General features: G+C 36.7%; 1 protein-coding gene across 11 annotated transcripts in view; it reads left to right on the plus strand.

Moving 5' to 3' along the window:
- The window catches only part of elavl4 (ELAV like neuron-specific RNA binding protein 4), a 98,545-nt gene that overhangs the window by 47,564 nt on the left and 28,455 nt on the right, over positions 1 to 22,526 (plus strand). For all 11 annotated transcript variants that reach the window (XM_065248481.1, XM_065248480.1, XM_065248479.1 and 8 more), the window contains one exon: positions 11,567 to 11,670. In XM_065248481.1, the coding sequence (XP_065104553.1) occupies positions 11,567 to 11,670 (104 nt within the window). The remainder of the gene's footprint in view (positions 1 to 11,566; positions 11,671 to 22,526) is intronic.

A 22,526-nucleotide genomic window follows, 5' to 3' on the forward strand; every position in this document is an offset into this window, starting at 1 on the left:
CCAGAAGAGCGTGGGATTTCAGCATTCCCTGGGGCGGCTGCCAGCGTTGTCATCTAATGCTGGGTCTGACGTCGCTTCGTTGGGGTGTCCCAGATTTACAGGGGCTCCTTTCGTTCCCACATGCATACTCCTCCCAGACAGCCCACACACTGCAGGCTACATGCCAACACGCCGCGGGCTTCAGCACAGCAGAGGGGGAACCGGGGGTGGGAGATTCCTGTGTCTTCCAGCTGTCGCAAACCTGGCACAGCAAAAACGCAGACAGCTTCAGATGGATTTACAGTAAAGGGTTTGCAAGAGAGCGAAATGTTAAATATACAGTAGGCAACAAAGGCAAAACTTTAATCAATCTGTCAATAAGTAACAGGAAAAAGTACAATGCTTTCAACACACAAAACTTTATATGGCAAATCTAGCCGGGTGGTATGTGAGGAAACAGGCCTTAAGTTTACGCAAGGTCAGGTAAACTAATGGGTTTGCACAACCTTTTAGCGAAACATGAATCTCTAATGCAAATCCAATCAGAATGATGCTTTTGTCTGGGAGAGCACTTAGGCAGCCCTTAAGTGTTTTATGTACAAATGGGTTGAATTAAGGCTATTAGATGCAATGATAAACAGCATTAAGAACAGAGACTTATCTCATTGCACCTTACATTATCTAATTACACTTCAGTCGCGTTTTGTCTCTTTTGATGCAATATCACTATGCTAATTAGAAAAGTCATTAAGTCATAAGTTGGCGTCTTTAGACATTATACAGGTTCTAGCATGACATGAACTCAGATGCTGCATGTTTACAGCTGCCAATAACACAAAGCTTGTTTTAAATGGTTTGCGGTAACTGCAAGTTGGTCGGTTCAATAGGAGAGAGAGAGAGGCACTTATAGGCACAGAAAAGCCCTGTTCGGACAAGACTCGTTTTACGGGGGTAGATGGCGTAATGTAATTTTATCACAGGATGTTTGTTATATTGATGGTCAATGCGAACTAGATTAGAAATCTCAGTAAAACATATACAAATGGGGGGGTAACTCAATTGCGCAGCGAGTCACCTATCTCGTCGTCATGTGCACATTACCTTGTTTCCTGATATCACATGTGCAAACAACATAACACAGAAAAGGAAAACTCGAAACACTGTGTTTCATTTCAGGTTGGGGAGAACGTCAGTTTCAGAAAGAGTCCGGTGCCTCTGAGAAGTGAATTTGACTTTTTTTTGTGTGTGTGTCATGGTATTCAGGAACTGACTTGCCACTGACTTGTTTTTCCACCTAGAACGCAAGTAAATGCTTCTTTAATCGCTTTTATATTTGAAAGAAACCTGCATAAAAACAGAAAATGATGAATAGGCCTGGGGCGGTAACCGGATTACCACCATACCACGGTCATGTGACGCATGTTGCGGGTCTGAGCTCCTCACCTCGCCGCTTGCCAAGCTGGAATGTGGCAATACTACCCCTTTGACGTTGACAACTGCTAGCGCGAACATTTTATCTTTTATGACTGCTGTGTGTCATTGGCCAATCGGAGGTGATTTTAACAAACATAAAAGCTTTGCACAAAAATAACAGTGGAGACATGAGGTTCTTTCTGCTGTTTTGTACTTTGTAAAATGAGTCCCCTCCAGGAATTAACGTCTGCAAACCAGACACATTTATTTAGGTTGAGCTCTATTCGTGGTTAACCTAGTTTACCTGCATTTCTTAAATGAAAACTCAAACATTAAATAAAGAATGGGGTTTTTATTATGTTGAAGGTGCTTTAAGGGATGTCAACCATTCTGGTAGCAGATTTGGACACCGATCCATCTCATTGTTGTCAGTACATTTGAAAGGTATTGAAAAGCCTGTATACAAGAGAGATGACAAGATCACAAGCAACACTAGCCGCTTTTCACATACAGTAGCATGTAAAATCCCCTTAAGATGGAATAAAAATGTCTTTGAAATGTATTTTCCTGCAGGGATCGCTTCATGTCTCAAGATGCTGTAGCAACAAGGGCAAAATGTCAGGCAGGCAACAGCAGTGATGCATTTGTTTTGACAAATTGAAATGGTTTTTTGTCTTGCCTTTCTTTTAGCCTTTCACATCCCAAATGTGACTAAATTCAAGTCTGACCAAACAGATTTCCCCATTTCTTTGCGAAATCAAGGTGCGTTAGCATCACGCGCTCACTTAACTGTCATCTCGCATCTTCTGTGCTTTTTTCTACCGCACGAATGCTGCTTTCAGCTTTTCCCCATTCGAGCTTAGGGGAACTGCTATTGTCGGCACAACATGGCTGCCGGAGGGTTTGGAAGGGGAGGGGAGCGTGTTGCTGGAGGCAGTGTTGTGTTTGCTACAATGTTCATCTCATTTTCAATCAATGGAAGCACTGGGCCTTTAAATTATGCATCAACAATTGATGTACGGAGAGGGGGAAATTAGCAAGGATCCACTGCGAAGACTTTTAGCTGACTGCCAAGCAGCAGAACAGGGAAAATCAGTCAAACATAACATCTTTCATGTGCAAAGCTTTGATGATAAATCATGTGTGTGTGGAGTTATTATAAGTGATATGTAATATGAAGACCATACTGTATGTATGTGTGAGAGAGAGAGAGAGAGAGAAGGACACCCACCGGACACACGCTCATTTTATCATCTCACACACTCCAGCTCCTGCTGCTGAGGGAAGAGGCGTAATGGTTCAAATACGGCTTCTTCAAATGGGCGCCCGCCACTCCAAACAGCCGCAATTTAGTGGAGAGAGAAACATCTCATTTCTCCCATATAACTCAGCGTGTTCCTCAAATGCTTCAGAGAGCCAAAGGAACCTAGAGAGGGGGCAGCTTACGCCTGCCCTTCCTCATCATCCTCATCTTCGCCATCATGAAGACGCTGTTGATGGCAATTACAGGAGAAAAGAAGACAGCGGACCTGGGAACTTGTGTATCTAGAGTATTGGTGTCATAACTAATGATATCAATAATGTTTCTTAGGCACACAAATGCTATGGGTTCACAAATGTGCCAGCAAGCTTTTACAGTACTTACAGACATCTCTGAGCAACAAACATAACTGTGTGCACATTATGTATCATGTTTCTTAAAACAGAAACATAATTAGACAAGAAATTATAAAATGCAGTGCATTTAGGGACTCATATGCAGTGTTGCGGGGAAAGTTACTTTTAAAAGTAATGCATTACAATATTAAGTGACTCCCAAAAAGTAACTAATTGCGTTACTTAGTTACTTTTCATGGAAAGTAGTGCTTATGTTACTTTTTAGTTACTTTTGTGTTACTTTTTCTTGGCTGAGGCTTGATCTCGTTTAGGCCTTTGCAGGTGTTTTTATGACTGAAAAGTTCTGCATTCAGAAATTGCAGATTTGTCGAGCTCTGGCCTGCCATCTCAGTTTCTGTTCCCACACAGGCGTGTAAGCATAGAGTGCATAATGTGACTACGTTTAGTTTAATTCAGTACATAATTTTTTTAATCAAATTAATTAAAACTAAAAAAGTAACTTGCATTACTTTTTTGAAAAAGTAACCCAAATATTAATGTGTACATTTAAAAAGTAATGTGTTACTTTACTCGTTACTTCAGAAAAGTAATATTATTACCTTATGCATGTTACTTGTAAAGCATTACCCCCAACATTGCTCATATGCATCAAATACATTAAACAAAATCGCACTCTGCTTCAAAACCTAATGAGAGTTTCATGTAGGTAATATTTTAGAGAGCATACTGTACTGAAACAAAAACGGTAAAATAATTATGCTACCACCACATAAGATGCCTTGTTTCACCCTGGTTCTAAGGCAATATTAAATGTTTTTTAGTAAAAACAATCCCATAATGCACTGCAACAAAAATATTATATATTAGATTCAATAATTAAAGCACTGACAAAAGATTAGTGTACGCTGCATATTGTTATGCTTATTGGAATATTGCGTCATTTTTTTAGCCAGATGTTAACGCCATCCCAAGCTTTATTTGTGTGGCACGAGGAGATGCCACCTATGTTGAACATTCCAAATCAGTCACTTATGATCTTCAATGATGGTCTGGATGCCTGTGTAGGCAGGCAGTAGGTAGACACTCCCTAGGTCTTGAAAGAAAGCAACAGTCTCGATCGAGCCTTTTCGCATTACTACAACACCCCTGCCTCTTTGTCGTGTCCCATCGCAATGAAAAACCCATCAGGAGCCTACACACTAATAGTCATAAGCTGTTTATTTGTGAAAAATATCCTTTTAATTGATGTTAAGCATTGTCTTTGAAAAAGCATCTCTGACGTTTCCAAATTTAACCGCACATCTATCCTGCTGGGGAACAGAGAGTGCTGGAAAAATGGAAATCCACACTCATTAAAAGCTCATTAAAAGCGCAATGCATCATTTCAGTTTGCAATTGTAATTGACAATTAAAATATATAAGTTAATGTAACCATTGCACTAATTAAACAACATAGAGATTATTCTCTTTTGCGTTGTCATTCGATGTTTATTTGTACATATTTCTGTAGTTTTGTCTGTTTTCGTTTTTTGCACATTTTTACGCTTATTGATCATCTTTTCTTGCATCTGACGCGGAAACATTATCATAAATTTGATGCAAGCCAAGCACCACAAGGTTATAAGAAAGCATCCAAGCCCAGAATATAATCACAGTTCTTCTTCCGATCAAACATTTTATGAAACATTTACAGAATAGGCATGTTGCAGAGTAGGCTTGCCATGAAACATTCTGTGTGATTCTCGCTTCCTTCATTAATGAATTCATGAGGCAGACCTGACCATAACCTTCTCTGGGACCTACACTGCCGTCTATTGTAGGTAACCCTGACTGTGCTGAAGAGATTGTGTTTGTGCGTACTTTGGATTCATGTACCGTCTCTGCGTGGGTATATGATCTTATGTGAATAGATATTTTATATTCTATGTGTAGGTGTCTATACCACATATGTTTGTCTAAATACACAGACAAACCTTTTATGTTTTCACGTATGATATGCTATCTATATATTTATATATAGATATATATATATGTGCAACCCTGTATCACGAAATTATGTACCTATAGTCACATAAATTTGTGAGTCTTTTTTCGCTTTTTTGCATGAACATGTCGCATATTTCTGTTTAGGTGTGATTGTAAGGTATTTGTTACTCAACTGTTTTTTCCTATTTTCAAACCATTGACACGTCGGTTTATGGTTAGATTTGGTGTTTGCGTTAAGTTGTCACTTTAAGTATTGCTTTATACATTTTATGATTTTTAAACCATTGTTGCCTGGCATTAGGGTTAGAGTTGGGTTTGGGTAAGGAAGTCATTTTATGTAAATCTAACCCTAAACCGAATTGACAATGGTAAGAAAATAGGACAAAACAGTTGAGTAACAAATACGTGATAGAAATAACTCTTGCGCCAGGGGCAAATCAATAAGGGGTTGGTCTGAAGTAGGTTTATTATTCATAGGTGTGGTTTGGGCGTAACGTCAAATAAACCAATCAGAACGCTATCCAACATTCCCTTTAAACGCAAGGACGCAAGTTCCATGGCGGGTTGCTATTATTATGACGGATTTACCAGGCGCACGCCAGGAGCGGTTCACAGCCGAGGAGACCGACGTTTTTGTAAGAGCAGTCAAAGACAGAGAGGTTGTTTTGTATGGGGATAGGAGAAACCCGCCCAAATCAGCGTAGGTTAAACAGGTGTGAGAGGAAATAGCCACAATTGTCTCATCAGCTGGCATCCCCATCGTTGCGCCAAGCGCTACAATGATGTCAGGAGACAGGGGAATCCCAAGCTTGCCAGCATAAATCGGGCACGCCGTGTAACGGGAGGTTGCCTATACACATGACCTGACGCCAGCAGAGGACATCGCTGCGTCCACCCTCACCGCTGAAAGGGTTTGGGGGCTTTGAAATCGGACCCAAGAAACGCAAGCAAGGTCCAACCCCAAAGTAAACTTACAAATCAAGTTCATATACATTAAGGTTTCTTATGAAAACATTTTAATTATTATTTACATAAAATAAACGTAATACAGCCACACAACAAACTTATGAAAATATTTTAATCGTTATTTGCATGAGAAGTTTTTAACGCAGCCACACAATAAATAAAAACTATCACCACAATGCTCACCACTATGATTTCCCTTATCTCATGTGTTAATATTTTTTTTGTAACAATTTATGATTTGCAAAAATAACTGTTGCATCTGTGTAGATTAGATAAGCAAATTGTGTGCGCGTTGTGCACGCTATACATTATGGTCAAGCATGCGCCCTTAAAATAGCATAATGAACCACGCGCAACGCGCCACTGACTTTAGACTTGTTTTTTCTGGTCAGTGGCGCAATTGTTTTTTGAAACTGCAAAATAGCATCAGGTATGGTTTGCGCCGCAACACGCCTCCTTTTTTACGCTGAACCGCCCAGGGAGCGCAAGTTCATTCCCTAGTTTGCCGACGTGCGTCTGTGGAGGGAAAAACCCGCTGTGCGCCGGTGCAAAATACGAATGATACATGCGTCACTGACAAAGTCAATTGCGCTGGGTGCAAGATAGGGCCCAATTAGTTTTTTGTAAATAACACATTCAAGAAGTAAATAACTGGCCTTTGTGTAATAATTGTGGTCTGTAATTTTGTGGATGACAGTACTAGTGTAAATGTATGCAGTAACACTCTTTATTCATCTTAAGCACAAATATGTAAACATAGCCTAATGCAAATCCGCAATAACTCAATAATAAGACAAAAATTTACATTTGATTACTTGTTGCCGCTGACCTGCAGTTCTCTGCCGGTGTTTGCATTTTTATGGATGACTGGGTTTCACTTCTGGGTGATATTTCACTTGTTGAGATGCAATGATAATGCAATTTCATCACACGGAGACTGCAAATGACTTTACTTTTATTAAACGTCCCGCCTGGGTTAGATTTATAAATGCATTACCTGTAAAGAATGTCTTTCTTCATCATTTACCGGTGCACCGCTAGGGAAGTGTTTGTTTGTGTGTATAACTTTGATCCACACCAAAGGTTCTGAAACATTTTTTTTAGAAATCTCACCAAACGCTATAAAACAAAATCACAGTTGTCCATAAGCAGAGTGCAGTGTGTGTGTGTGTGTGTGTTTACCCGGCTACATCGTTGTGTATTTGACTGCTGAGTTTTATTGTTCTTGTTGTAAAAAAATTTTGTGTTATTATGACACACTATGACGGCACACAAGGCAACGTGCACATGTGCGTGCAATATTACATCTTTTCTTTGAGGTCTTGCCACTGGACTTTGTTACACAGATGCGCTACGAGATATTTAATAGAGAGGATCGGTTTAAGGTTCTGTTAATGTGTCTGTTCGTTGGGAAATTAAATTAGCTAAATAATTGCCTTGCCAAAAAAAGGCCCTTAGAGATTGTCAAAACAACTTGCAGCCTCTTTTCTTTAAAGGGAGGATGATTTTATTCTTCCTATTGTCAATGACTACAAAGACTAATAATGAAATTAGGCGCTTAAATTAATAATTAATGAACACACAAAGGGATTCGCTTTTAATTTTCTCAAAATATTAAGAATATGACTCAGTCCAACAACAAACGTAATAACCCAAGTGTGCGTAGGTGTGCGTATTGTGCTTTTATCTTAGAAGAATCTGGTTTTGTTCACCCACTGCGATTTCCACTGTCACACTGCTGTGCGTATATGTGCTTTACACTGGTGGGTGGATCTCCTTTGACTGAAGCGGTAGTCTCATTCGGCCTCACCTTATCCTCAGGCAGGAACTCCAAAGGAGGCGAGGACCACTTCTAGCGATGTTATGGAAATGCCATCAGGCAAAGGGGCATTACAAAAGAGATTGTTTCATGAACCCATTATTGTACGCTGAAACACACAATCATGCAATCGTACACATCCACCCACACAGACACATATACACACTATGAAAATGGCAATGCGAGGCATGCCAACGTGGGGCCAAACGCTCTGGGCCACGAAGGGAAAAGGGAAAAAGAGGAATAGAAGTGGAATAGTGAAGAGAGAGAGACAAACGGAGAGGTTTAAGCAGAGAGATTTCTCAGTGTCTGTCTTATGTTCTCCGAATGTATCATTATCCAGAGCTGGTCTTATCCCTGAAGCTCTGATTGACTTTGAAAACACAATTTATTTACGCTAACCTTTTCAATTCTATCTTCTTTTACATAAACATATGCATGCAATTACTTTATGAGCACAGCACATATCTACACTCTAAAAAATGGTGCTAAATAGTACTAAATGCTTGTAATCATGGGGAACTATCATAGCGCCTATACAGTAGTACCTCTGTAGAACCACAAGTTCTATGCTACTGTAAAGCATGACTAAAGCACCACATGTAGTTCAGCATAGCACATTATGGTTCACATAGGTAATGTTTACCACTGGTTCCCCTATGATTACAAGCCAGTGAACCACTTTAAGTGCTATTTAACACCATTTGTAGAAAACTTACAGTCACAAATCTGAAATGTATCTATTAACCTCAATGTTAGCTATTAACCTCAATGTTAACCTCAAATTAACCACTGGATTAAAGACGTCCTATCGCATAGACAAATCACAAAGAAAATAAATTCAGATTTTTTTCTCTGAAACAGCAAGAGAGTCTCCTGATTCTCAAATCTTTCTCTTATTACTAAAGTTTTGTAATAACCTATCGTCGGATCTGCCAAGATTTAAGTCTGCAATTAAAAGATTTCAATATAAACTTTCATACAATATGAATTTTGTATCAATTTTTTCCAAAACCAAATACAGAATCTATTTACATCACTTATATACTGTAGATCTATACTCTTAATCTATGGCAATTATTTTCAATTAATTTGTTTATATTTGTATCAGAGACTATACGTAAACTGTGCAAGTAACATCAGCATCTTTCAAACAGTAATTTTGGTAAATTACCATGAATTTGTAAATTGGTGATTCTAACCAAATCCAGATTACGAAGGTGTCCAGCATTAGAATTTTTAAAAAGCTATTAAAGCCAATTTTTTTGCACATACACTGTATAAGATTTAGGTCTGAACTTAATATAACCATTATTTGTAGAGGATTTCAAAAATATTTCCTTTAGAATTATTTTCATTTTTTAGATTATCATTATCAAAAATTATCATTACCGCAACATGATAATTACATTAAATATATGCATTTACAAACTCATGTTTCGGTAATAAGAACTAAAAAGTTGTCTAGGTACTATGACAAACAAAATTTCTACTTTTATCCGGAGAGAAAAATAAGAACTGCTTACCTGGAAGCCATCTTGAGTGTCACAGTCAATTATGTCCCTTCCAACAATTTTTTTGTTGTTGAAAATGTTAGTTCCTTGAGGGCTTAAACAATGATTGAAAATTGTTGCGGTGGATGAGAAATTTTTCTTGGACACATTTATATTCCTTATTATTATCTCTACATTTACCAATGATCACCAAATACCACGTTTCTTTACTGTAAATGTTTATAGTATAATATGCACTGAAGTGTTTTATTTAAATATTTTGTTAAATATTTGTATGTCAAAAAACCAAATCCAGTCATGGACACGTTGCGGTAATGAAACTTTTCCCCCTTAATGTGGAAAAAACAACAAAATTGGTTTATATGATGTTATTTGAAATCATGTGCAAAATAGTACATAAAGAGATGTTTGTAACTGTATGCCTCTTTTTTTTATACTCTTACTTTGCATTTACTTTTTTTATCAAAATGTTTCATGACACCTCATAAGAATCACCCTCGCGAGAATCACCCAAATGTGCTGTTCACACACGCAGTGACGTTACGTCTTTTTACCAGTAACACATCATTCACACATAAGTATCAAAGTACCGTCAAACTCGGAGAGAAAGCGGAAGTTACATGTGGCGCGTCGAGCTCAGTGTTGTATATGTAAACAATGGTGGGTTATGACCAGCGGTGCATATCCACGGTCAGTATTTTGTTGTTTTCACTTTTCACATCTGTGGCAAACGCTGATGGTCGCGAAGTTGCTCGTCACCAAACAACATTGCATTAGGCGACGTCAAACGGAACCTGCGTCTTAAACAACAGCACTGTTTGCACACTAGGCTTCACAAAGGGTGTGCTAAGGACTTCAGCAATTCAGCAAATAGATGGTAAGCTGTTTTAAACAATTTTGGTGAAGAAATGTGGTTGTTAACTTCAGGTGTGCTTGACTTTTAAGCAGCATGTGTGTGGAAACGTCCATTAGAGCGTCATCTGTATCAAAACGTTATGATTGGCCCGAAGCTGTCAGCGCGGTCTGACGTCGTCCGTTCTGAATGCCGGTAATCTATATTTTTATTCACACATTGCACTTACCGGTAAAATACTGGTAATTTTACAGCCTCTCTTACTGGTAAATTGGCAGCACGGATTTACCAGAAAGGTTCCTTTCACACATGACCTGTTAACTGCAATTTACCAGTAAAGACTGTATGTGTGAAAGGGACAATTTGCCAAAAATATATATTTTATATATAGTTTTATCCATATGGCATGCCATTCAATACTCCTGCCTTAAACTAAATCATATTGACTGAGCCAATGTTATGTCAAGCTGGTCAGAATGTTTCAACAAGTACAGCAATGTTTTAAAAGTTTACAAAGATTACACTTTTATAAAGGAATCAACCTAAAAGTGGCTTGCAAATTGTATCTGCAAAATAAACTGGATTATAAGACGTACAAAACACCTTTAAAAAACAGAGAAATTTCCATTAGGCCTCCTCATGATCAAATGATTTCTGGGATCACACCGATTTTATTTAATTTTAAAAGCTTGGGAACGCAAGTGTCAAACTGGCCTCTCGGTTTGAATAGTGCTGCATCACCTCCTGTCAGATTCCCGGTTCAGACTCTGGTCTTAATAAAAGATAGATGGATTGGTAATCCTCTTTAATCCAAAAAGAATAGTAAGAAGACATGATGTATGAAACGAGAGGTTCTCCGTTCGGCCCCCGCGGAATCTGCCAAGCTTTAGCTCATGTTTGTTTGGCGCAGCGCTGTTTCGCATTTACGATTCACTTTGTGTGTACGCTGTGGACTTAGCTCTGTCTGTTTCTATTAATGAGGATAAGTGCAGCGCTGTTCTTCAGTTCCACTGCACTTGTGTGGCGGGATCTTAAAAGAGCGAAGGAAAGTGGTGAAAAAAGCAGTACCACCCAGCCCTTTAGTCAAAGCAGCAGTCAAATAGCAGCTGATGGCTGCCTCGCCTCTGGAAGAGCAGGATACGGCTGGGAGAGGTTAAATTAAAATAATTCTGCAAAAGGCTCTGTCAGCGGTTTCAGGAGAGGCTTATGCCTAATGCTCGCAATCTAAACATAAACACACACCAGTCAGAGCTACTCAGGCTACATACATTGCGTTTTTATAAGATATGCTTTGATGCATCGTTTATAGTTCTTTTTAAATTAATTGAAGAGTTGGTAAGGATAAAAAAGGGTGGTCACTGGAATGCTGTATAAAAATGTTAAAGTTAAAATATTTGTTCTTTCGTTTCTTTTTTTCAGGGCAAAGTCTTGGCTATGGTTTTGTGAACTACATTGACCCAAAAGATGCAGAGAAAGCCATCAACACATTAAATGGACTCAGACTTCAAACCAAAACTATTAAGGTAAGTGACCACACTAAAAAAAAACATAACGTGCACACTAGTGTCACAAGTGCAAGGAATTAAAAGGTGCCTGCTTAAAATCCAAACACTGGCAGATCTTTAAACATCAAATAGTTTTAATATTTTGTTAAAACATAAACAATGGAACAAAATGATATGTCTGGTATAGGAAATGCAACCTGGTTTGTCTCAGTATTGTTTTTATTTTTATTTATATTAATATATTTTAATTTTAAATGAATAAAAATCATAACCAGTGTTTATGTTTGCTAAGCTGTTAAGTGAAAAAGTAAAGCGTAAACACTATGGTTGCGAATCAACAGCAATTATTAAAATTAATTACATGATATGCCATTTAATTAATCAAATTAATCCAATTTCTATTTTGTTATGCTTCTTCCTTTTTATGTAAGAATGGTAAAAGTATCAGTTGGGGTTAAATGCAAAATTGTAGAAACACAGACAAGATTCTATTTAAAGCTTACATTTATATTTAAAGCGAATCATTTAGATCATGATTAATTGCGCACATCTCTTACCTTATGTTATAATTAGGGCACAGTAAATTAACGTGTAAAACAGCTACACCATACAACAGCTGTATTTTGGCGTCTTTGTATGCATGCTTGAATGAATACGTCTAATTGTTTGGATCTACATAAAGGTTCATGTTGTTAGGAGACTGCCCGCCTGTTGTTTACCAAACACTTTTCATCCAAAGAAACCCACATTACAGTAATTGCAGAGCGGCCCCCCTGGCGCCAGGGCCCTTCGCTTAAGGGCACAGTGTTGATGAGGTTCTCTCAGTACCTCTCCAGTTAACAGGTCACCCTCACCTGGGATTGAACCTATCCAAACGTAACAGATAACAGACGGTAACGGAACAACATCTCATTTAGGTGAGAGCGTTTTCTCAGTCGCCATTTCTCCGGACTGCACCAATCAATTCTGTGAATGTTTCTTGTCACTGGTTTCTGCCAGCGAGGCTGCAGTGATTAGTGCATGTGGCGTACGCTGGCTCGTGCTGGGCGCAGACACGGCAGCACAAAAAGAGAGGAGGCAAATCTCACTCATTAAGATGCAGAAGGAAACAGGAAAGCAAGTGAAGGAAGAAAAGGGGGGAAATAGTGTAATTGATATGTAAATGAATCTCCAAATGTCAAATCATGAAGTCACAGAAAACATGGAAATTGAATGTATAATGAAATAATGTGGACACGCTGAATAGATGCCTAAATATGTCTTTCGAACTGAAAAAAATAATAATTGTAAAAAGATCTGTCATGTTCTGTTCTATACTATTCTGATGTATAATATTTTGTTATAGAGTGTTCTATTCCATGCTATTTTGACCAATTCTATAGTTCTCTTCGAACTATTCTATTCCAAACTATTTTATTCCAAACTATTCTATTCTGTTCTGTTCTATTCTATTCTATTCTATTCTGACCTATTCTATTATATTCTATTATATTATATTATATTCTGAACTATTCTATTCTATTCTATTCTATTCTATTCTATTCTGAACTATTCTATTCTATTCTGAACTATTCTATTCTGTTCTATTCTATTCTATTCTATTCTGACCTATTCTATTCTATTCTGACCTATTCTATTCTATTCTATTCTATTCTGACCTATTCTATTCTATTCTATTCTATTCTATTCTATTCTATTGTATTCTATTCTATTCTGAACTATTCTATTCTATTCTATTCTATTCTATTCTATTCTATTCTGAACTATTCTATTCTTTTCTTCTATTCTATTCTATTCTATTCTATTCTATTCTATTCTATTCTATTCTATTCTATTCTGAACTATTCTATTCTATTCTATTCTGACCTATTCTATTCTATTCTATTCTATTCTGAACTATTCTATTCTATTCTATTCTATTCTATTCTATTCTATTCTATTCTGAACTATTCTATTCTGTTCTATTCTGACCTATTCTATTCTATTCTCTTCTATTCTGACCTATTCTATTCTATTCTATTCTATTCTATTCTATTCTATTCTATTCTATTCTATTCTGAACTATTCTATTCTATTCTATTCTATTCTATTCTATTCTATTCTGAACTATTCTATTCTTTTCTTCTATTCTATTCTATTCTATTCTATTCTATTCTATTCTATTCTATTCTATTCTATTCTGAACTATTCTATTCTATTCTATTCTGACCTATTCTATTCTATTCTATTCTATTCTGAACTATTCTATTCTATTCTGAACTATTCTATTCTATTCTATTCTGAACTATTCTATTCTATTCTATTCTATTCTGAACTATTCTATTCTATTCTATTCTGACCTATTCTATTCTATTCTATTCTATTCTATTCTATTCTATTCTATTCTATTCTATTCTATTCTGAACTATTCTATTCTATTCTATTCTATTCTATTCTATTCTGACCTATTCTATTATATTCTGACCTGTTCTACTCTACATATATAATATTTTGGTCAATAATATTCTATTTTATACTATTCTGTTCTATTATTTTTATTCTAATCCATTCTATTCTATTTCATTTTGGCCTATAATAATCTGTTCTATTCCGTTCTATTACTTTCTGTTCTGTTCCGTTCCGACCTATTCTGTTGCGTTCCGACCTATTACGTTCCGTTCCGACCTATTACATTCCGTTCCGACCTATTACATTCCGACCTATTCCGTTCCATTCTGACCTATTCCATTCCGACCTATTCCATTCCATTCCATTCCATTCCGACCTATTCCATTATATTTTATTCGATTCTGATCTATTAATTTCTTATCTTTACTATTCTGATTTATTATATTCTAAACTATTCTATTCTGACCTATTCTATTCTATTCTATTCTACATATATAATATTTTTGTCAATAATATTCTGTTTTATACTATTCTGATCTAGTATTTTCTATTCTAATCCATTCTATTTTATTCTATTTCATTTTGATCTATACTATTCTGTTTTATTCTATTCCATTCCATTCTATTATATTCCATTCTATTCTGACCTATTCCATTATATTGTATTTGATTCTGATCTATTTATTTCTTATCTATTCTTATCTGATTTATTCTATTCTAAACTATTCTTTTCTGACCTATTCTATTCTATTATATTCTGACCTGTTCTACGCTACATATATAATATTTTTGTCAATAATATTCTGTTTTATACTATTCTGTTCTATTATTTTTATTCTAATCCATTCTATTCTATTTCATTTTGACCTATAATATTCTGTTCCATTCCGTTCTGTTCTGTTCCGACCTATTCCCTTCTGTTCCAACCTATTCCATTTTGTTCCATTCTGACCTATTCTGTTCCATTCCGACCTATTCCATTCCATTTCGACCTATTACATTCTATTCCGACCTATTCCATTCCATTCCTACCTATTACATTCTTTTCCGACCAATTACATTCCATTCTGACCTATTTAATTCCATTCCGAATGATTCCATTCCGACCTATTCAACTCTACTGTTTATATATAATAGCTGACCAATAACATTCTGTTATATACTATTCTGATCTTTTATGTTCTATTCTGATCCATTCTATTCTTTTGTATTTTGACCTATAATCTTTATTTATATACTATTCTGTAAAAAAAATTCTGATCTATAATATTCAGTTCTATTCTGATCAATAAAATATTGTTCTATTCTATTCTATTCTATTCTATTCTATTCTATTCTATTCTATAGCCTACAAATCTGATCTATTATATTCTGATCTATTACTCTATAAACTATTATATTCTGTTAAATTTGAGAGAGAAACTTTACTCTGTTAAAATCCGATGGCATCCGTTTTTCTTAGAGGTAAATTAAGAAGCAGCAGCTGGTTTAACAGTCAATTCCAAATGCCGCTCACAACTTAATCTGCCTGTGTGTGTGTTGTTATCATCTGGCCTATAATCCCAGACCTCTCACTTACATCCGCCCTAATCTAATCAGATTGGATTTCGTCTGCTTATGAAAATACAGCGCTCAGTCTCAGCGGCTCAGTACATTTTAACATGGCAGCAAAAGGAAATGTGTGTGTTTGTGCATTTGTGTGTGGAAAAGTAAAAGAGGGTAAAGAAGAAAGTTGTCATATCCGTTTGTGAAAAAGCACAGCACAAAACTCTCAAACATGGACGGTTTTCAAAATGGCAGCTTGTATGTGTGTAGATGTGTGTGTGTTGGCCAGCAGTGTTTTTACTACTGGTTTCAGCATCAGCTTAGAATCCATCAGAGACAGAATGACTCACTCTGTGTGTATTTGCCGATCATCACAGCTTCTTGCCACGCGGCACTTCTCTCGGTGACAAAACACACTTCCTGGGAGGCAGCACTACACACACACACACATAAACACACAGTTAAAGCACTACACTTAGCAGGAAAGACACATCAGAGGTGTTTGGTTTCCACCTACTGCCATGATGCATTGATGCATTTGGTCAAAAAGAGTCACAAAGGCCTGAGTTTGAATCACTCAAATTTTTTAAGTGTCTTTTTCTGACTTATTAACTTAACCGCAAGGCATGTTTATTTTAATTTAAGTCTGATATGTTATTTGCACTTAACTCATCTTTTGCAATTTTGCTTGCAATTTAATTTCATAACTGGCTTTAGTTTTACTTTAGGCTTTGTGAACGTTCACACTGACATTCATTCAAATTTGTATTAAAAGCCAAATATAGACCTTTTGCGAGTAGACGTCACAGTTACGTCACTGCAAGCTGCACGTGCAATGTGGTGGCAGAAAAACAGTGGAAATGAATTACACACAAGTGAAACGAGCAAGATAACTCACTAGAAATTGTCTTGTTGTACTGTTGAGTGTCGGAATATGAATGCCAAAAAAAATGGCCTTCATTTATATAGAATACCATCGTCGAAGACACCATTTGAAGATAATCGTAAGTGTTTATGGTTGCAATAAGCCCTTAAATGGACAGACTGTACTAATGAAATCATCTGAAAATCTTTTAATAATTATAATAGAAAATAGTTAGAGAAGATGTTCGGTGTTCTGTCGAAGTCTACTCTATTTGTTTTTTTAATGCGTTTTCATCATGTTACATTTATAATTTATTTAGAAAGATGAAAGATTTGAATGGGTTATAGACGGTTTCATCGGACGCACGTACGCTGACGCGATACACGTCTGAATCATAGAGGTCTGGATCCAAACTTTACTTCCGGTTTCGTTTTTTTAATGTTCAGACTAGTTGCACAACTAATCTCTTGAACAAATGCCTCGTCGAAAAATTTTGGTTTCCTAGGTAATCTATGTTGTTTTTTTGCTTGTTATATAAATAAACTACGTTTAAAGTACTTTGTTGTTATTTATTCTTAGCAGAGTTTACCAGAAGTTACGCGCAGACCACGACAGTCGCTTGTTTATGTTTTTACTGCTGAAACCGTCTATACAAAAAGCAATAATATTACATTTATTAAATATTTCATAATTTTTCCGTTTTCTATTATTTCTTTTTATCTTAGCCTATGTCTTCTTCCTGTTTTTTTTCTAAAATTATTATGTTTACATACTTAATAAATATATAAATATAACACACACATGATGTAAAGTGTTATTAATATATAAACAGGCCTATGCTTATTAATTTGTATGTTAACATGATAGTTTTTTAATAACAAAGTATTAGTTTAGAACAAACATGTGAGAAAGAAATAATAGAAAACAGGATTATTTAATAAATATTTAATAAATGGTATTATATAAAAACATGATAGTACTGCTTTTATACAGTATGTACTTATGTACATATGAAGAGTTTCGTTGCAAAACGAGATAACTCTGTTTTTTTTTTTTTGGTTGTGGTTTTTTTTGTGCATTCCAATTAATATCAATTCAACTGCAGTTGGTTTGTTTTGATTTAAACCTTCATAACTTAAAAAATAAAGCTAAGTAGCACCATAAAACAAAATAATAACATGATAACATAATAATAACCATGTTTTGACAAAAATATTAAAAACGGAGTTATCTCGTTTTGCAACGAAACTCTTCATATATGTACTCAACTGTAAAATTCTTTTTAAAACGTCATCTCTGTTCGCAAACACGCAAATGGCCTATAGACGGTTTCATCGGACGCATGTGCGGTGCCGCTATACGTGTCTGGTCCGAACTTTACTTCCGGTTTCAGTTTTTTTAATGGTCTGACTCGTTGCTAAACTTAACTCTTGAACAAATACCTTGTTGAAAATAACAAATGTTTTGGTTTTCTAGGTAATCTACGTGTTATGTATTTTGCTTGTTATATAAAATAAACTACGTTTAAAGGACTTTGTTGTTATTTATTCTTAGCGGAGTTTACCGGAAGTTAAGTGTAGACCACGAAAGCTGCTTGTTTATGTTGTTACTGCTGAAACCGTCTATAGGGTATTGATATAGCCATGATGCAAAATCAAAATTCTGTAGGAAACATTAGTGTAATACTAAACACGTTGGCGCCGTCTAATGCAGCTGTCGTAAATCTACTGTTATGATGTTTCTAATTATAATGACTCTAAACATATTCTCTCTCTCTCTCCAACAAACAAACTGACATAAATGTGTTCACATTATACCCACACTCACATCTTCCACAGACTTGTGGGTAATGAAGCAAGAGTTGTCTTCTTTGAAGTGCTTGCTCAAAACACATGCAGCCAAAAGCTCGAACCATGCACACATAGACACATACAGGAATGAGCATAAAACCTTTTCAGAAAAAATACAATCAGAACATATTTTCGGCAGAAAACAACGATTTCAATAAAAGAAAATGCTTAAATTAGATTAGTACACTACACGTCAGTCTAATCCATTTTCCTGAATAATGATGTACATTATTTTCTCCTAGTTTTAAAATGTATTTTCGGAGAGGGAAACAGCTAGCTATCCATCACATGTCTTAACCTAAAGGACAGCAGACAGCACTTGACGGCACCACAAAAGTTATTTATTTATTTGTATTTCATATATTGTATATGCCATATCTTCTGCTACATATTGCATTTTAACTTAGTTTCTTTCTTTCTTATTTACTCAACCCTACTTATGTTCAGTTTTTTTCTGAATAGAACTGCCGTATACACTTTGGCGATATTGAAAAAGCTGCCAACGAGACCCCGTTTTCTCCATATTTTCCTTCTCTCCATGCATCCGTCCATCTCAGCATGGGTTAGAATAACCAACGTCTTTATCTCTTCTTTGAGATCTCTCTTTTACACCTCTTACTCGCTCGCCCCTCCTGACTCTCTCTCCTCCTTTCTCTCCGCACTCCACGAAACCTCTTATTCTGACCAACACCAGCCCTCTCAAAAGATCCTCTCCTGCTGTAATACAGCTAGAAAGACCTCTGTCTTATAACTTCTAATAAGTGTGTTCCAAGGTCATTCTCCTTATAGAGCCTCTATCATTACTCCACCCCCCGACGAGCTGGGACGAATACAGACCATCTAACAGCAACAGACAGCTGTGTCTTAGGGCGTTTTTACACTGGGCTCATTTGCTGCGGTTTGAGCCCGAGTGTGGATTTTCCTGAGGACCCCTGCAGCTTAAGTCTGGTTTCACACTCACTCGATTCTGTCAAACCCCGGTGTGTTAATTTCACGTCATCACCAACGCGAACAGACAAAAGGATGTAAAACACAACACAACTCTGCATATTTTTTGTTTTTTTTATATTTTGCTGTTATCATGCACATCAGAGAGAGTAACAGCTGTGCATTTGTGCTTTTGAATGCTGAATATGGAATCCGTCAGTTGTCGTGGGAATCGCGCGTTGTGGAAACTAATGGTCGACGCCATTGGCTAGTACGCATGCGAGTCCGCGGTGCTTTCAGATTCACGCGAACCACGGCACAGTTCCATTGCAAGCCCGGCGCGCTCCCGGCTCCGCATGACAAATTTCACATTACACGTTTTTCATGCGAACTGTGCCCTGTTTCATACTAAACTTCTAGTGTGAAAGCCCCCTTACAACGGATGAGAGATAGAAAAAGACAGGAAGGCTAATTATCCCAAGTGCATTTCCCTGCGCTTTTTTCAGTGGAGAAGGAAGAGCGATGTTTATGAGAGCCCTCCTGCTGAAATAAGCCCTGATGATGTGATATATATCTCCCCTAGATTCTCATAAGACGCTGTTCAGACAAGAGACAGGAAGTGAGGAAAGGTGCCTGTGTGTTTTCAAGACAAGCTTAAAAAAAATCTGCATGATTGTGGGTTTGGGGGCAAATTAGCTAATCTGTAGTACTCTACACTCTTTGTAGAGGAAAAAGGTTGTACAGACTGTTAAAGGGCCTGTAAGTAGGATTTTAAGTGTTTTATTAATCAAAATCAATGTCTTTATTTATAAATATGTCCTTATTGGTGTAAAATGACCTCTGCTAATGATCTGACTTTTCTTTGTAAGCTTAGAATTTCTTCTCTTTACTTACATTGAACGGGAAGGAAGCTTTCATGTCGTTTCGCTGTATTGATAGCATAACTATAATGGCAGAGAGGGACAAAAAGCACTAGCCTACCAATGCGTTTCCACAACGCGTTTTTGTTCAGAACACATGAACCAGCTGAAACGGACAGGGAGATCAGTGAGTACATAACGGCTACCGTAGTTGCAACACACATTTGGAAAAGCGAGGCGCTAGAGAGCACTATTCGTTTGAATGCAAAATACAATTTCACCACTAGATGGGGAAAATCCTACGTACTGTCCCTTTAAAAGCTAAAAAAAATCATTCTTCTGTGTTATCCCTGCTAATAATCCTATTAAGCACCTTTATTTACAATGAAATAGCTAATATTTTACTCACCCTCAAGCCATCCTAAGTGTATATGACTTTTTTCTTTTAGCCAACCACAGTTGGAGTAGATAGTGCCCCATTGTTAAAGCTCCAAAAAACAATCTGTCCAACAACAACTAATACTTATTAAATGTATTTAGAGGTGAAGCGATACATTTATATGTTAAGCTTTATAAACTACAACCATACATGTGATCACGAGGAAGACTGACCTCTGACTCAACGTTACAAAAACCCATCCCTTTACTTCCGAAGACATTTAATAAATGTACTGATTAGTTTTGGATGGATGGATACACTTTTTGGAGCTTTAAAGCAACACTAAAGAGTTTTTGCTCTTTGCTCCCCCTACAGGTTGGAAGCGGAATTGTCCATTACCACTGTCGTACATAATTTAGCCTACTGCAGCAAAGCTGGCCCTGATTGGATTGTAGGTCTGCGGTAAAGCAAGTTTTTGTAGTTTTTACTCGAACTAAAGGACCGCGACCCGACGGTTGGAAACTTCTTTAGTGCGGTTTTGGCCGATAGAGGGCTGCAAAGCAAAGTGAAAGTGCCGCTCACCCTGTTTCAAGTGGATGAACGACTGAAACTTTTTTGGAAACGTTATTTTAAGGTATAAAAAAACTCTTTGGTGTTGCTTTAAAGTCCCCATAAACAGAAAGTCGCTATCGACTTTCTACTTTTGTATTATGACGTATTTTCAGGTGAGACGGAATATCGCAAAATACCAGGAGTGGCTTGTGTTTTTACTGTGTATTGATTGGATATAGAAAAAAAGGTGTTTCATTCAAAAATGAATTTTGCAGCTGCCTAGCTGACATCATCAGAGAATGGTCGCCACAAGAGGGCAGAGGTACATTTTTAGATTTTGATTAAAGTTTATGAGGGCACAAGAATTAAAAAAGTGACCCACATGGATATTTTTTTAGAAAGGGCCAGGGTTCTAAATTAACTTTTTTGTCCACCAGCCAAAGTGGCTGGTAACTTTCTAAAGTTACCAGCCAATCAGCATTTCCACTAGCCAAATTTTTTCCGGTGAAAATAAGAGAAATTATGAGTGCCACTGAATACAACAATTAGTTTTTTCTTTCGCGTGCATGTGACTGAATCCTGACAAAACATGACAACATTTTTGTGATGAAACATAAGCTTTCTTCATTTCTTTGTCGATAGACATAAAGCTTTACTGGGGCACAGGCCTCCCATTTTTTGCTGACTTTTTTTGAAAGCCTGCTGTGTGCAAGAAGTGTGCAACACTTCTATACAATGTAATTTGCTTAATCGACTATTCTACAGTGCAACAGTTACTGTGAAAGATAAATATGTATTTAAAAATATTTAAGTATAATCTTCATCATACCTAACATTATTAACATGTTTGAAGGCATACATGGCAGAAAAGGTTTGGTAATAATGACAGCAGAGAAATATTTTCTACAATGATGACAATGATTAATAACTTATTTTTACAAGAATATTTTAATAAACCAGTCATTTTATGACTGCTATACTAAATAATCTCAGTCAAAGTTACTGCTAACTGTTATGTAAGTTAGTGTCCTAGAGTTAAATATTAGTAAACTAAATATTAATTTCATATCTGAAGATACAGAACAGTATAACACACACATCTGTTGATTTTCTCAGCAACAATGCAATTCTATAGACTTGACAAGAGGGTTTCCTGAGATTTTTCTTCTAATGTTTGAGACCTGACAGGGTGAGGATGTTGTTTGTCTTACCTCCCTTAAACTCATCATCTCTCCTTTCTGCTTCCCTTTCCCTGCTTTGCACAAAACATTTCTGATGTCCATCAAATAAGCCAATATGATCGAGTCAAAATAAGATTAGCATCATTATTTAGAAACTTACTTCTCGTCATGTTTTCACAATTACTCATTCGCGTGGCGTCACCTTTTAGATGCAGTTGCGCGTGCGGAGGAACGCAAAGACGCGCGTGGACATGGATACATGCGTGCTCGCGTCAGTGCGACTGCTTCGTCGCTTTACAAGCGTAAATTGGGTAACTTCATTGCATA

This window comes from Paramisgurnus dabryanus, chromosome 11, assembly GCF_030506205.2.
Source record: "Paramisgurnus dabryanus chromosome 11, PD_genome_1.1, whole genome shotgun sequence".
Lineage (NCBI taxonomy): Eukaryota > Metazoa > Chordata > Actinopteri > Cypriniformes > Cobitidae > Paramisgurnus > Paramisgurnus dabryanus.